At 39.0% G+C, this 15000-nt stretch overlaps 2 protein-coding genes across 2 annotated transcripts in view; one reads left to right on the plus strand and one right to left on the minus strand.

The window, feature by feature from the left end:
- Positions 1 to 1112: 1112 nt before the first annotated feature.
- On the minus strand, positions 1113 to 11568 carry ccn4a (cellular communication network factor 4a). The gene is made up of 5 exons (XM_061931024.1): positions 11461 to 11568; positions 7545 to 7848; positions 4538 to 4792; positions 2644 to 2837; positions 1113 to 1553 (listed from the first exon to the last, which is right to left on the minus strand). The coding sequence occupies exons 1-5, from the start codon at positions 11506 to 11508 to the stop codon at positions 1254 to 1256; spliced, it is 1101 nt and encodes a 366-aa protein (XP_061787008.1). The 5' UTR covers positions 11509 to 11568; the 3' UTR covers positions 1113 to 1253.
- sla1a (Src like adaptor 1a) overlaps positions 2136 to 15000 on the plus strand; it is a 48939-nt gene continuing 36074 nt past the window's right edge. The window contains exons 1-2 of the mRNA XM_061931025.1: positions 2136 to 2868; positions 11451 to 11702. The gene's annotated coding sequence lies outside the window, so the exon portion shown is untranslated. The remainder of the gene's footprint in view (positions 2869 to 11450; positions 11703 to 15000) is intronic.

Raw genomic sequence — 15000 nt, forward strand, 5'->3', positions numbered from 1 at the left:
CGCTTTGCATGGCAGCTCCCGCCATCAGTGTGTGAATGTGGAAATACTGTCAAAGCGCTTTTAGTACCTTGAAGGTAGAAAAGTGCTATACAAGTATAACCCATTTATCATTTATAATTATTGTCTGTAGGAGTGTTTTCATGCATATTTGTACATGCTATCAAGTTAGTGTCGTTAGCATTAGCTAACATGACGTTTACGAGTGTCTGTGTTAGTATTAACTTTCTTAGTAAATTCACTACATTTTCACCTCGGAGTTAATGTAGCTGATTGGAGAGCTAGCTTCCGGAAAAACCGCCAACAACGCTCCATTTACATGCCTGACCTTCATATTAACCAAGCTATAATGGCGCTAACAGAGAGGAACTACTTTTTTTTTAGCATAGTGTGTCATAGGTTGTTACTACGTCGAGCCTAAAGGAGTTTTGTTAAGTATTTTTATTTTTTTTTAACATTTAGCACTACATGATTATTTGGCATTTCACAATAGTTAGCTTTCAGATTCTAAAACTAGTTGCTCATTTTTTCGTGTATTTAGGCTGAAGAAGATGAGGTACTGATCATCATTTGTTCCAAAGTAATCGTCTCCTGATTGTTTTTGGATACTAACAGTACTACTTAATGCTTGGGGCGGTATGGCGTAGTGGGTAGAGCAACCGTGCCAGAAACCTGAGGGTTGCAGGTTCGCTCCCCGCCTCTTACCATCCAAAAATTGCTGCCGTTGTCATTCACCCTTTGCCCCCGGTGCCACTCATACCGGTGAACTGAATGATGAATGATAGGTGGTGGTCGGAGGGGCCGTTGGCGCAAATTGCAGCCACGCTTCTGTCAGTCTACCCCAGGGCAGCTGTGGCTATGAAAGTAGCTTACCACCACCAGGTGTGAATGAATGATGGGTTCCACATGTAAAGCGACTTTGGGTACTTAGAAAAGCGCTATATAAATCCCAGTTATTATTACTTAAAATTACAAATACTGTATATATATATATACGGAGTACTACATTGTTTTACAACGCCGATAAAGGTTTTTGGTGGCATTTATTGAGAAGTAAGTCTATTTTTATTTTAAGTAAACGCAACATTTGAAGAATGCACGGCAATGTATTTGTACTACCGGTAATATAATTTGGGAGTGCTTCCAATGGTTATTTTCAATTGCTAGTGGAAATGCATCTTTATTTACAGATTTTCCATAGAAAAAGGTGGATAGGAGAAGATGATAAGTAAATGAGGACTGCGGGAGGTCAGGGGTCAGTTCATGACCTCGGGGTATCCGTAGTAACTCTCCAGGTCAGCAAAGATGTCGTTGGGGTTCCTGCAGCTGAGGTTGCAGAAGCAGGCCTGGACCCACATCATCTTCCAGGTGAAGGCTGAGCCGTTGGGGCACAGGAAGTCCACGTCTACAGTCTTGGACTTGTAGGGGATGCAGCAGCGCTCGTCCGTGCACACGCCGCAGAACTTGGGTCGGTACTGCTTCCTGCTGGTGCAGCCCGAGATGGTCAGGTTGGATGGCTGCTCCTCGCGGTAAATGTTCACACACTTCTTGCCGGGCTGCACACACAAACCACACGTCTCCTGTTGATGCTCTCCAAATACCACAGCTGTTGCTTGCATCATCATTTAATAATGCTTGCATCATCATTTAAATTGGCCCGCATCACCATTAAATGATGCTTGCATCATCATTTAAAGTGGCCCGCATCACCATTAAATGATGCTTGCATCATTTAAAGTGGTCCATATCATCATTTAATGTTTTCCACGTCATCATTTAGTAATGTTTGCATCATCATTTAATGTGGCCCGCATCATCATTAAATTATGCTAGCATCATCATTTATAGTGGCTTGCATCATCATTCAATGTAACCCCTGACCTATCACTTCATTTAAAATGGCCCTGCACATCATTTTTATATTGCTCACATAATGTGGGCCACTTTAAATGATTATTTGAGCAATATAAAAATGATGTGCAAGGCCACGTTTGAGCAATATAAAAATGATGTGCAAGGCAACATTAAATGAAGTGATGGGTCGGGTTACATTGAATGATGATGCAAGCATAATTTAATGGTGAAGCGGGCCACTTTAAATGATTATCGTTCATACAACGTGTCAAACTTAAGACCCGGGGGACAGATCAGGCCCGCATCTTAAAATGTGTTCCACATCATTTTACACAGCATGCATTATAATTTAAAATTGGCCCACATCGTTTATCCTAGCCCGCATCATCATTTAATGTTGCCTGCATTTATTTTAAAATGGCCTGTTTCATTTAATGTGGCCCGGCACATCATTTATTGTTGTCGGCATCATCATTCAATGTTATCCGCATCATCATTGATGTGGCCCACCATCTCATTTATGCGGCCTGCATAATCATTTAATATTGCTGAGTCACATCATGTAAGTGGCATGCCTTGTATTTTAACACTACCCACCACATTTTTAAAGCGGTCCACCACCTCATTTAAGTGGCCTGCCGCATTATTTTTGTCATTTATTTGGCCTGCAAAAGTCTGGAGATGATAAATCACCTTTTGGTTACATGTGTTCTTCCAATGTAAAACCAGGGGGTTATATCTTTGTATTGGTATGTTGTCACGGTTACAGCAACCAAAAGAGCTTGATGGTACCTTGATGTGCTTGCTGATGTCCACCTCGCACGGCCTCAGGTTGCAGAGCCGCGACTCCTTGACCGGCTCGCAGCGCTCGTTGGCGTTGGAGACCCTCAGAGACAAGCCGCGGCCGCAGGTCTTGGAACAAGGACTCCAGGAGGTGGTCTGGCTCACGCAGTTCTTGTGCCAGCTGCTCAGCTCAGCCGGAGGGGCTTTGGAGACCAGAAGTTCAACAACAAACACGTGGGTGATACGATTGTACACAAAAGCAGCATGCTAACATTAACATGCAAACTCTTTTCAGCCAAATGTCACAGAATCGCATGCTAACTTTTTTTTTCTCCCAATTTTGCAGCCGTACAACTCCGAATCACATAACTTGCTACTTGACGCTTGTTAAGTGCTAGCATGCTAACCTTTTCTTAGCCAATTTTGCAGCTGTACAACTCAGAAACATAACTTGCTACTTGACTCCTGCTAGCATGCTAACTTTTTTTTAAAGTGTCTTTTGCAGTCATACAACTCCGAATCATATAACTTGCTACTTGACACCAGCTAACTGTGAGCATGTTAAAGTTTATAGCCAATTTTGCAGCAGTACAACTCTGAATCATATAACTTGCTACTTGGCAACTGCGAGCATGCTAACTTTTTTTTTTGCCATATTGTAGCTGTTAGCATGCTAAAGTTTGTAGCCTTTTTAGCCAATCTTATAACCGTACAACTCCGAATCATATAACTTGCTACTTGACACCTGCTAACTGCGAGCATGCTAAAAAAATTGTTTGCCAATTTTGCAGCTGTACAACTCAGAATCATATAACTTGCTACTTGGCAACTGCGAGCATGCTAACTTTTTTTTTTGCCATATTGTAGGCGTACAACAGAATCATATAACTTGCTACTTGACACCTGCTAACTGCTAGCATGCTAACTTAAGTATGCAAACTTTTTTAGCCAATTTTGCAGCTGTACAACTCAGAATCATAACTTGCTACTTGACTCCTGCTAGCATGCTAACTTTTTTTTTTAAAGTCTATTTTGCAGTCATACAACTCCGAATCATATAACTTGCTACTTGACACCTAACTCCGAGCATGCAAACTTTTTTTTAAAAGTCTATTTTGCAGTCATACAACTCCGAATCACATAACTTGCTACTTGACACCTGCTAACTGCTAGCATGTTAAAGTTTATAGCCAATTTTGCAGTCATACAACTCTGAATCATATAACTTGCTACTTGACACCTGCTAACTGCTAGCATGCTAACTTTTTTAAGCCAATTTTGCAGGTGCACACCTGCTAGCTGTTAGCATACTAAAGTTTGTAGCCTTTTTAGCCAATCTTATAACCGTACAACTCCGAATCATATAACTTGCTACTTGACACCTGCTAACTGCGAGCATACTAACTTTTTTTTTGCCAATTTTGCAGCTGTACAACTCTGAATCATATAACTTGCTACTTGGCTTTTTTTTTTTGCCATATTGTAGGCGTACAACAGAATCATATAACTTGCTACTTGACACCTGCTAACTGCTAGCATGCTGACTTAAGTCTGCAAACTTTTTTAGCCAATTTTGCAGCTGTACAACTCAGAATCATAACTTGCTACTTGACTCCTGCTAACATGCTAACTTTTTGTTAAAAGTCTATTTTGCAGTCATACAACTCTGAATCATATAACTTGCTACTTGACACCTAACTGCGAGCATGCTAACTTTTTTTTAGCCAATTTTGCAGCTGTACAACTCAATCATATAACTTTCTACTTGACAACTGCTAGCATGCTAACTTAAGTATGCAAACTTTTTTAGCCAATTTTGCAGCCCAACCTTGATGGCTTTGATGTAATGCTGCTTACAGCCACTAGGATTCATAAAGTTACTCTGTGCCGTCGTCTCTCCTACCATCTATGGCGTGTCGCGGCGCCGTCTTGCGCCCCCTCCTGGGCTCGTCGCAGATCCACTGCTCGCAGCACTGCCCGCGCACTTTGACCCGGCGGGGTCTCTGGCACCAGATGCGGGGCGGCCGCGACTCGGTGCAAAGCGGCACGCAGCCGATGGCGCCGTTGACGCACACGCACTGGTACTTGCAGCTGGGCTGGAAGCTCTTGCCGTTGCCGTAGATAACGCCATCATGCTCGCAGCCCGTGCCCACCATGTCTAGATTTCAGTTAGAAAACACAAATAACGTTCATAAACATGACATGACTTGCATAAATAACTGTTTAACAAATAAGTAATGGCTGCAGTTCACTTTCAGGCCACACGAGGGTACTCACTCAACAAATAGACTATAGCTATCAATTTATTATTTTTACTAGAACTCTTCAAAATGCTAAGTGATAAATCCAAACATAACTAATAATAACAATAAAATAGTCATCTCTGGCCTGGTAAACAGGCAAAGTAGGATAATATTAATAAATTGAACATTTTCAATGTTTGATTTTTTTTTAAACTTGTAAATGTTTTTTTTAAACATAATTAGAGCCTGAACATGAAACATGAAATAACAGCCACAAGTAACCTCGAGTGAGTCGACTCACTGGCAGCCCGGGGGATCGTCACCCGGCCACTACAACACGGCCACAACGTGAAATTACTTCACCGCATCCTGCGTTGTCATTCCGCAAAGACTCACCAACGTGGAGATGTGTCTTTGACGAGGCAGGCGGTGAAGACAAAGTGCGTCGAAAAGTTGGCCATATTGATTGGCGCGGTGAAGATAGCACCAAGATTAGCCGCCGTGTTGTTAGCATTGTTCATACTTTAAACGCACACAGAAGTCGTGCTTGATGAATATCTTTACTGATCGCCACAAATACTGCACGGTATCACATAAATATATCATTAGGACTTTATTTACCACTTCATTTAGGTAAAGAAAAACAAAGTAGAGTTTATGCTTTGGATGTATTTATGTTATTTAAATCTGCGATGTAAACGTGGTGAGAAAAATACATAATAAACATTCTGATAAAGAATAGAAAACATGGAAATTGTACTACTATAAACCATATTAATGAAAGAAATACTGTAAATATATAATGATACCTGAATTTGCAAACGTAATAGGTTCTTTAACATGGTTACATACATCCATATTATAAATATGTACATACTTACATTTATGTATATATACAAACCCTGTTTCCAAATGAGTTGGGAAATGGTGTTCGATGTAAATATAAACAGAATACAATGATTTGCAAATCATTTTCAACCCATATTCAGTTGAATATGCTACAAAGACAACATATTTGATGTTCAAACTGATAAACTTTTTTTTTTTTGCAAATAATCATTAACTTTAGAATTTGATGCCAGCAACACGTGACAAAGAAGTTGGGAAAGGTGGCAATAAATACTGATAAAGTTGAGGAATGCTCATCAATCACTTATTTGGAACATCCCACAGGTGTGCAGGCTAATTGGGAACAGGTGGGTGCCATGATTGGGTATACAAACAGCTTCCCAAAAAATGCTCAGTCTTTCACAAGAAAGGATGGGGCGAGGTACACCCCTTTGTCCACTACTGCGTGAGCAAAAAGTCAAACAGTTTAAGAACAACGTTTCTCAAAGTGCAATTGCAAGAAATGTAGGGATTTCAACATCTACAGTCCGTAATATCATCAAAAGGTTCAGAGAATCTGGAGAAATCACTACGTAAGCGGAGTGCAAGTTAAAGCTCTACTATGCAAAGCGAATGCCATTCATCAACAACATCAAGAAACGCCGCCGGCTTCTCTGGGCCCGAGATCATCTAAGATGGACTCATGCAAAGTGGAAAAGTGTTCTGTGGTCTGACGAGTCCACATTTCAATTTGTTTTTGGAAATATTCGACATCGTGTCATCCGGACCAAAGGGGAAGCGAACCATCCAGACTGTTATCGACGCAAAGTTCAAAAGCCAGCATGTGTGATGGTATGGGGGTGCATTAGTGCCCAAGACATGGGTAACTTACACATCTGTGAAGGCACCATTAATGCTGAAAGGTACATACAGGTTTTGGAACAACATATGCTGCCATCTAAGCGCCGTCTTTTTCATGGACGCCCCTGCTTATTTCAGCAAGATAATGCCAAGCCACATTCAGCACGTGTTACAACAGCGTGACTTTGTAAAAAAAGAGTGCGGGTACTTTCCTGGCCCGCCTGCAGTCCAGACCTGCCTCCCATCGAAAATGTGTGGCGCATTATGAAGCGTAAAATACGACAGCGGAGACCCCGGACTGTTGAACGACTGAAGCTCTACATAAAACAAGGATGGGAAAGAATTCCACTTTCAAAGCTTCAACAATTGGTTTCCTCAGTTCCCGATCGTTTATTGAGTGTTGTTAAAAGAAAAGGTGATGTAACACAGTGGTGAACATGCCCTTTCCCAACTACTTTGGCATGTGTTGCAGCCATGAAACTCTAAGTTAATTATTTGCAAAAAAAAAATAGTTTATGAGTTTGAACATCAAATATGTTGTCTTTGTAGTGCATTCAATTGAATATGGGTTTGAAAGGATTTGCAAATCATTGTATTCCGTTTATATTTACACTTAACACAATTTCACAACTCATATGGAAACGGGGTTTGTACATACTGTGTGGGTTCCCTCTCCTCTATGTCTTAGTTCACAGCGATTCCCTCCTTCTTTCTTGGCAAATAGAGGGTTGGTGAATCGAGGTTCCACTTTATGTAGAATTACTTCATATCACTGACAATATTGATCATTAAAACTTGAAATATTATATCACTATGACAACCAGGCCTCCGCCAAGGCCGATAAAATACTATTTGGTTGCGAGTTTGTGTGACACTTCAGAGGAAGTAGCCATGTTGTGAATTGACAAGCAAGATGTCCTTGGCGGAGGTAATGAAGGAGACAGTGTTAGAGTGGACGTCCCTTGGGTGGACACTTACATGCACAAACGCCCTTTTCGTACCTCGGCTTGTCCGAGCTGTAGTCGCAGTACAGCCCCTTGTGGTGGTCGCACGTGTCCGCCTCGTTGCACGCCTCGCCCACCTGCCGGGCGCACGCCTTGCAGCAGTCGCAGCCGTCCATCAGGAGGCTCACGCCTGGCGGGCAGGCGGGGGGCCGGGCGGGACACTGGCAGGGCCACTTGCAGTACTGGGTGCGGTTGTACAGCTCGGTGGACGGGACCGCCGGAGACAGCTGGGCCGCCGTGGAGGCCGGCGGCATGGCAGTGGAATTCTGGGAGTTGGCCTGTAATGAGGAAGGGGGAAAACATGAAGCAAATACATTATATGTACCAATTATATATTAAAAAACAAACATATATATATATATATATATATATATATATACATCCATCCATCCATCTTCTTCTGCTTATCCGAGGTCGGGTCGCGGGGGCAGCAGCCTAAGCAGGGAAGCCCAGACTTTCCTCTCCCCAGCCACTTCGTCCAGCTCTTCCCGGGGGATCCCGAGGTGTTCCCAGGCCAGCCGGGAGACATAGTCTTCCCAACGTGTCCTGGGTCTTCCCCGTGGCCTCCTACCGGTTGGACGTGCCCTAAACACCTCCCGAGGGATATATATATATATATACACACATATATATGTACCGTATTTTTCGGACTATAAGACGCAGTTTTTTTCATAGTTTGGCCGGGGGTGCGACTTATACTCAGGAGCGACTTATGTGTGAAATTATTAACACATCAGCGTAAAATATCAAATAATATTATTTATCTCATTCACTTAAGAGACTAGACGTATAAGATTTCATGGGATTTAGCGATTAGGAGTGACAGATTGTTTGGTAAACGTATAGCATGTTCTATATGTTATAGTTATTTGAATGACTCTTACTATAATATGTTACATTAACATACCAGTTGGTTATTTATGCCTCATATAACGTACACTTATTCAGCCTGTTGTTCACTATTCTTGATTTATTTTAAATTGCCTTTCAAATGTCTATTCTTGCTGTTGGCTTTTATCAAATACATTTCCCCCAAAAATGCGACTTATACTCCAGTGCTACTTATGTTTTTTTCCTTCTTATGCATTTTCGGCCGGTGCGACTTATACTCCGAAAAATACGGTATACATATATATATACATACACGTATATATATATATATATATATATATATATATATATGTGTGTGTATATATATATATATATATATATATATATATATTTACACACACACACACACACATTATATGTATGCATATACACATATATAATTTATTAATTGTTACTTTATAGTATATTATATAAACTATATATGCAATGCATATCCATCATTTCATTTGGCCCACCGTTTCCTTTTATGCAACCTGCCACATCATTTAAAATGGCCTGCATCATCATGTTGCCATCATTATTTGATATGGCCGGCGGCCCACCAACCTGTTTTTTACAGCCCGTCACATCATTTAACGTGGCCCACCACATAATTTTAATCGTTCAGTCACATAATTATTTTGTGGCTTGCATCATCATTCAATGTTGCTTGTATCCGCATTTATTGAGGCCCTCATCATCGTTAAACGTGGCCCGCGTCATTATTTAAGTGGCCCGTCACATTATTTTATGGGGTCTGCCACATTAATTAACATTGCCTGCATCATCTTTCATCGTGGCCCGCATCATCGTTTAACTTAGTTCGCATCATTGTTTATTGTGACCCGCATCATCATTTACTGTTGACTGCATCACCATTTAGATGGGTCAAATGTAGAGGATAATCTCACCACACCTAGTGTGTGCGTGAAAATCATTGGAAATACATTTAACACGGCCCACATCATTATTTATGCGGCCCGCAACATCATCTCATCATTAAGTGGCCCACCACATAATTAACGTTGCCTGCATCATTATTCAATTTAACCCGCATCATCGTTTAACGTTGACTGCACCATCGTTTAACGCGGCCCACATTATTAATTAAGCAGCCGGCAACATAATTTCATCATTAAGTGGCCCACCACATAATTGTATATGGTGGGCCACATTAACGTTGCCTGCATCTTCATTCAATTTAACCAGCATCATCATTTATTGTGGCCCGTGGCATCGTTTAATGTTGCCAGCCAAATCATTTGATGTTCCTCGCCATTTAATTTGGCCCGCCACATCATGTTTTGACAGTATATGCAGAGGTATCTACAGGGGCCTGAATACTTGCTAAAAAATAGCCAAAAAAATGCCTGGTTGGCAAGGCTGACCCCTGCTGCTGCTGCTTCTTATTCTCTGGAAGACCATTGAAGAAGCACGATGTCATTTACTGTACGGAGTTGTAACTACAAGCTCCGCTCACAGACAGTCCCATTATAATGTGCTTATGAGCGAAGGCGAAGTTTATTTGTGGCGGGCCAAATGTATGCCAGTGCATCACAACATACCATAGCAGTGCAACGTGAATAACAACTTACATAATACTTATTTGCATGGAAGTGCTATGATCTTTTAATGCCACTTAATAATTGTTTTCTTGAAGAAAAAGTACAATATTTAGAAAATCATAATGCAGCTGAGATAGGCTCCAGCATCCCCCACGACCCCAAAAGGGACAAGTGATAGAAAATGGATGGATGGATGGATAACAAGTAGGAAAAAAAGGGGCACACAATTCAATTTAAAATCCACAATACTAACAACATTAAAGCGTCATCAGAAAAAAGGATTCACATCCGATCGCGATTCTTATCCATTCCACTACTGAATCTGATTCTGCCATTCAAAACCCCATAGAGATAATTGCTCATTTAGCGTCACTTACAACGCTGTCATCATGACAGACTAATGGTCGTATTTCTCAAAACTACGTACTATTTAAGTTTATATTCTCGCCGCACCTTTTCTCTAAAGATATAAAGTCTAGACAACAATTGTTTTTTCTGAGTTAATGCCCATTTATTGTGTTTTGTTTACTTCCTCCATGAATGCCAAAGTGGCATAGCAGTTTTGAATGGGCTTCACTTGCTGTATGAGGTATCAGACGCTTCTTAACCTTTTTTTTTTTTTTTTACTTTTTCATGAAAACTTTGGACATTATCTGGAATATAAACATGTATATCGAACATATTGGATCGCCTTAACTGTCTTTTCTTTTTTTTTTAAATGACTCACACCGGATTATTTATATTAAATACAAATCTTTACACAACTCATAAAATATATTTTTAATCTAATTACAAACCCACTTAAACTGCCTGTTTTGTTGTGTCTTTTATGCGCACACTTAAATCTACTTGAACACTGTAAAGCCTAGTTTATCGCTGTTAATTGGTTCCAGGACTGGAATTTAAGTATAAAATGGACAAGTCTATTTCTTATAGTTTTTCTTATATGTGGGCTTTGTACCGAGGATGTCGTTGTGGCTTGTGCAGCCCTTTGAGACACTTGTGATTTAGGGCTATATAAATAAAGATTGATTGATTGATTGATTGATAGCCAGTGCATGAACACTTTCTAAATTCAGTGTTTAAGACTAAAAAAGGCCACAATATGCATTGCAGTGATATGAAAAACTGAACGGGGGCCAGAAAAGGCAGAGGGCCCCGCGTCATGTCCCCGCCTGTCTGGCCTGCAGTTTCCTGTCGCCCCCCTGGACACGTTTCATGATGGACGAGCGTTAAAATGAGGATTCTTTGGAGTGTCGCTCTAAATAAAGAACTCCAATTACTAGCTGTGAGACGCGGTACACGAGATGGCCACACGGGGTCGCCAAAGACAGCCTGTAATACAGCTGATCCTCAGTACTAGCATCCAATCATTGTATGACGGAATATTACACATTTATAAACAAATGACTGCAGTAAAAGTTTTGAAATAAATCCTTTTTCAGATGGTCCCACCTGTTGAATCCCGACTGCGGTTATAATCCACAAGAGGAGCCAACTCATCCCTGGTGCCAGCAGTCCTCTACTCCTGAGTCCACATCCTCCTCCAGCACCTCAGCGCCACACACTGCCAGGACCACAACTGGAGACCTGTTCAAAGTCCACGAGGACACGCCCCCTTTCTCTGGACAGCTCCTCCTCTCCTTGTAAAACTCCTCCCCCCCTCTGGCTCTCCTCCTCCTGGAGTCCCAGGCACAGTAAGTTCCACACCCCAATTGTAACCATTTCTACCCAAAAGTCATGGATATTGATACTTGGCGCCATCTTAGCAGTACGCTAACTTTTCTTAAGTTATCGTGCTAATAATAGCATATTACCATTAGCATGCTGACGTTTTACACCGGTATATTAACTCATTTTATTATGTTAAATCTAAAATCATGGCTTTTGATACTTAGGAAAAGTTTGTATACTTCTAAGATGGCACTAAGTATCGAAAGCCATGACTTTAGATTTAACATAATAAAATGAGTTTATATACCGGTGTAAAACGTTATCATGCTAACATAAGAAAAGTTAGCGTACTGCTAAGATGGCGCCAAGTAGCAAAAGCCATGATTTTAGATTTAACATAATAAAATAATCTAATATACCAGTATAAAACATTAGCATGCTAATGGTAACATGCTAATATTAGCATGATAACATAAGAAATGTTAGCATACTGCTAAGATGGAGCCAAGTATCCAAACCCATGACTTTAGTTTTAAACTAACAAAATAAGATAATATACTAGTGTAAAACATTAGCATGCTAATGGTGACATGCTAATATTAGCATGATAACATGAGAAAAGTTAGCATAATAGTAAGATGGCGCAAAGTATTCAAACCCATGATTTTTGGGTTCAAATGAATAGCATTAGCTGAAATACTAGCATACAATGTTAGCATGCTAACAATAGTATAACTTAGGAAAAGTTTGTATACTTCTAAGATGCCACTAAGTTATCATACTAATGTTAGCATGCTAACATTTTATGCTAGTACTTCAGCTAATGCTATTAATTTGAACCCAAAAATCATGGGTTTGAATACTTTGCGCCATCTTAGCAGTACGCTAACTTTTCTTATGTTATCATGCTAATATTAGCTTGTCACCATTAGCATGCTAACGTTTTACACTGGTATATTAGCTTATTTTATTATGTTAAATCGAAAATCATGGCTTTTGCTACTTGGGAAAAGTTGTTTATACTTCTAAGATGGCACTAAGTATCAAAAGCCATGATTTTAGATTTAACATAATAAAATAAGCAAATATACCAATGGTGACATGCTGATATTAGTATGATAACATAAGAAAAGTTAGCGTAATACTAAGATGGCGCAAAGTATTCAAACCCATGACTTTTAGGTTCAAATGAATAGCATTAGCTAAAATACTAGCATAAAATGTTAACTTAGGAAAAGTTTGTATACTTCTAAGATGGCACTAAGTTATCATACTAATGTTAGCATGCTAACATTTTATGCTAGTATTTCAGCTAATGCTATTAATTTGAACCCAAAAATCATGGGTTTGAATACTTTGCGCCATCTTTGCAGTACACTAACTTTTCTTATGTTATCATGCTAATATTACCTTGTCACCATTAGCATGCTAACGTTTTACACTGGTATATTAGCTTATTTTATTATGTTAAATCTAAAATCATGGCTTTTGCTACTTGGGAAAGGTTGTTTATACTTCTAAGATGGCACTAAGTATCAAAAGCCATGATTTTAGATTTAACATAATAAAATAAGCAAATATACCAATGGTGACATGCTGATATTAGTATGATAACATAAGAAAAGTTAGCGTAATACTAAGATGGCGCAAAGTATTCAAACCCATGACTTTTAGGTTCAAATGACTAGCATTAGCTAAAATACTAGCATAAAATGTTAGCATGCTAACATTAGTATGATAACTTAGGAAAAGTTTGTATACTTCTAAGATGGCACTAAGTTATCATACTAATGTTAGCATGCTAACATTGTATGCTAGTATTTCAGCTAATGCTATTCATTTAAAACCAAAAATCATGGGTTTGAATACTTTGCGCCATCTTAGTATTACGCTAACTTTTCTTATGTTGTCATGCTAACATAACATGTCACCATTAGCATGCTAATGTTTTATACTGGTATATTAGCTTATTTTTATATGTTGAATCTAAAATCATGGCTTTTGCTACTTAGCGCCATCTTAGAAGTATAAAAAACGTTTCCTAAGTTATCATACTAATGTTAGCATGCTAACATTTTATGTTAGTATTTCAGCTAATGCTATTCATTTGAACCTAAAAGTCATGGGTTTGGATACTTTGCGCCAACTTAGCAGTACGCTAACTTTTGTTTTGTTAGCATGCTAATGGTAAAATGTTAACGTTTTAAACTGGTATATTTGCTTATTTTATTATGTTAAAATCTAAAATCATGGCTTTTGATACTTAGTGCCATCTTTGAAGTATACAAACTTTTCCTATGTTACCATACTAATGTTAGCATGCTAACATTTTATGCTAGTATTTTAGCTAATGCTATTCTTTTGAACCTAAAAGTCATGGTTTTGGAATCTTGGCGCCATCTTATCAGTACGCTAAGTTTTCTTATGTTAGCATGCTAATGGTATATTAGCTTTTTTTATTATGTTAAATCTAAAATGGCTTTTGATACTTAGTGCCATCTTAGAAGTATACAAACTTTTCCTAAGTTACCATACTAATGTTAGCATGCTAACATTGTATGCTAGTATTTTAGCTAATGCTATTAATTTGAACCTAAAAATCACGGGTTAGAATACTTTGCGGCATCTTACTACTACGCTAACTTTTCTTATTTTATCATGCTAATATTAGCATATCACCATTAGCATGCTAATGTTTTACACTAGTATATTATCTTATTTTGTTAGTTTAAAACTAAAATCACGGCTTTTGCTTAGAAGTACGCTAACTTTTCTTATGTTATCACGCTAACATTAGCATGCTATGTTTAATGTTAGCATGTTAGCTCATTTTGATCATTTTAAACCTTATATGATTGGGTTTTGAGACTTGTCTCAATCTTGCAAGTATGCCAACTGTTTAGACTTAGACTTCCTTTTTATTGTCATTCAAATTTGAACTTTACAGCACAGATAAGAACGAAATGTTGTTACATACGCTCATGGTAGTGCAGGATAAAAAAGCAATAAGGTGCCTATATAAATAAATAAATAAATATATATAAATAATATATACTTGTGCTTACATCTATCTATAAATATATATATAAAATAAATAAATATATATAAATAAATAAATAGATTACTGTACAGCAGTGGTTCTCAAACTTTTTTTGTCATCCCCCACTTTGGACAAGGGGGAGTTTTCAAGCCCCACCTGCCCCCATCGCCCCAACAGAACGCTAATGCCAAGCTTAACATTTTAAAATTTATTGAACATCAAGTAACATCAAGTTGTATACATTCAAACTCAATAACATAACATAACATCAAGTTCAATAA

The sequence above is a fragment of the Nerophis lumbriciformis genome, linkage group LG37, assembly GCF_033978685.3.
Source record: "Nerophis lumbriciformis linkage group LG37, RoL_Nlum_v2.1, whole genome shotgun sequence".
Classification (NCBI taxonomy): Eukaryota; Metazoa; Chordata; class Actinopteri; order Syngnathiformes; family Syngnathidae; genus Nerophis; species Nerophis lumbriciformis.

What these genes read in the sequence shown, in the direction of transcription:
- ccn4a (XM_061931024.1), bottom strand. Translation starts at nt 11,508, where the DNA reads ATGAGTTGGCTCCTCTTGTGGATTATAACCGCAGTCGGGATTCAACAG. An exon ending in CCGCAGTCGGGATTCAACAG is followed by an intron (nt 7,849 to 11,460) that starts GTGGGACCATCT and finishes TCCTCATTACAG; the next exon opens with GCCAACTCCCAGAATTCCAC. An exon ending in CGAAAAGGGCGTTTGTGCAT is followed by an intron (nt 4,793 to 7,544) that starts GTAAGTGTCCAC and finishes ACTGAAATCTAG; the next exon opens with ACATGGTGGGCACGGGCTGC.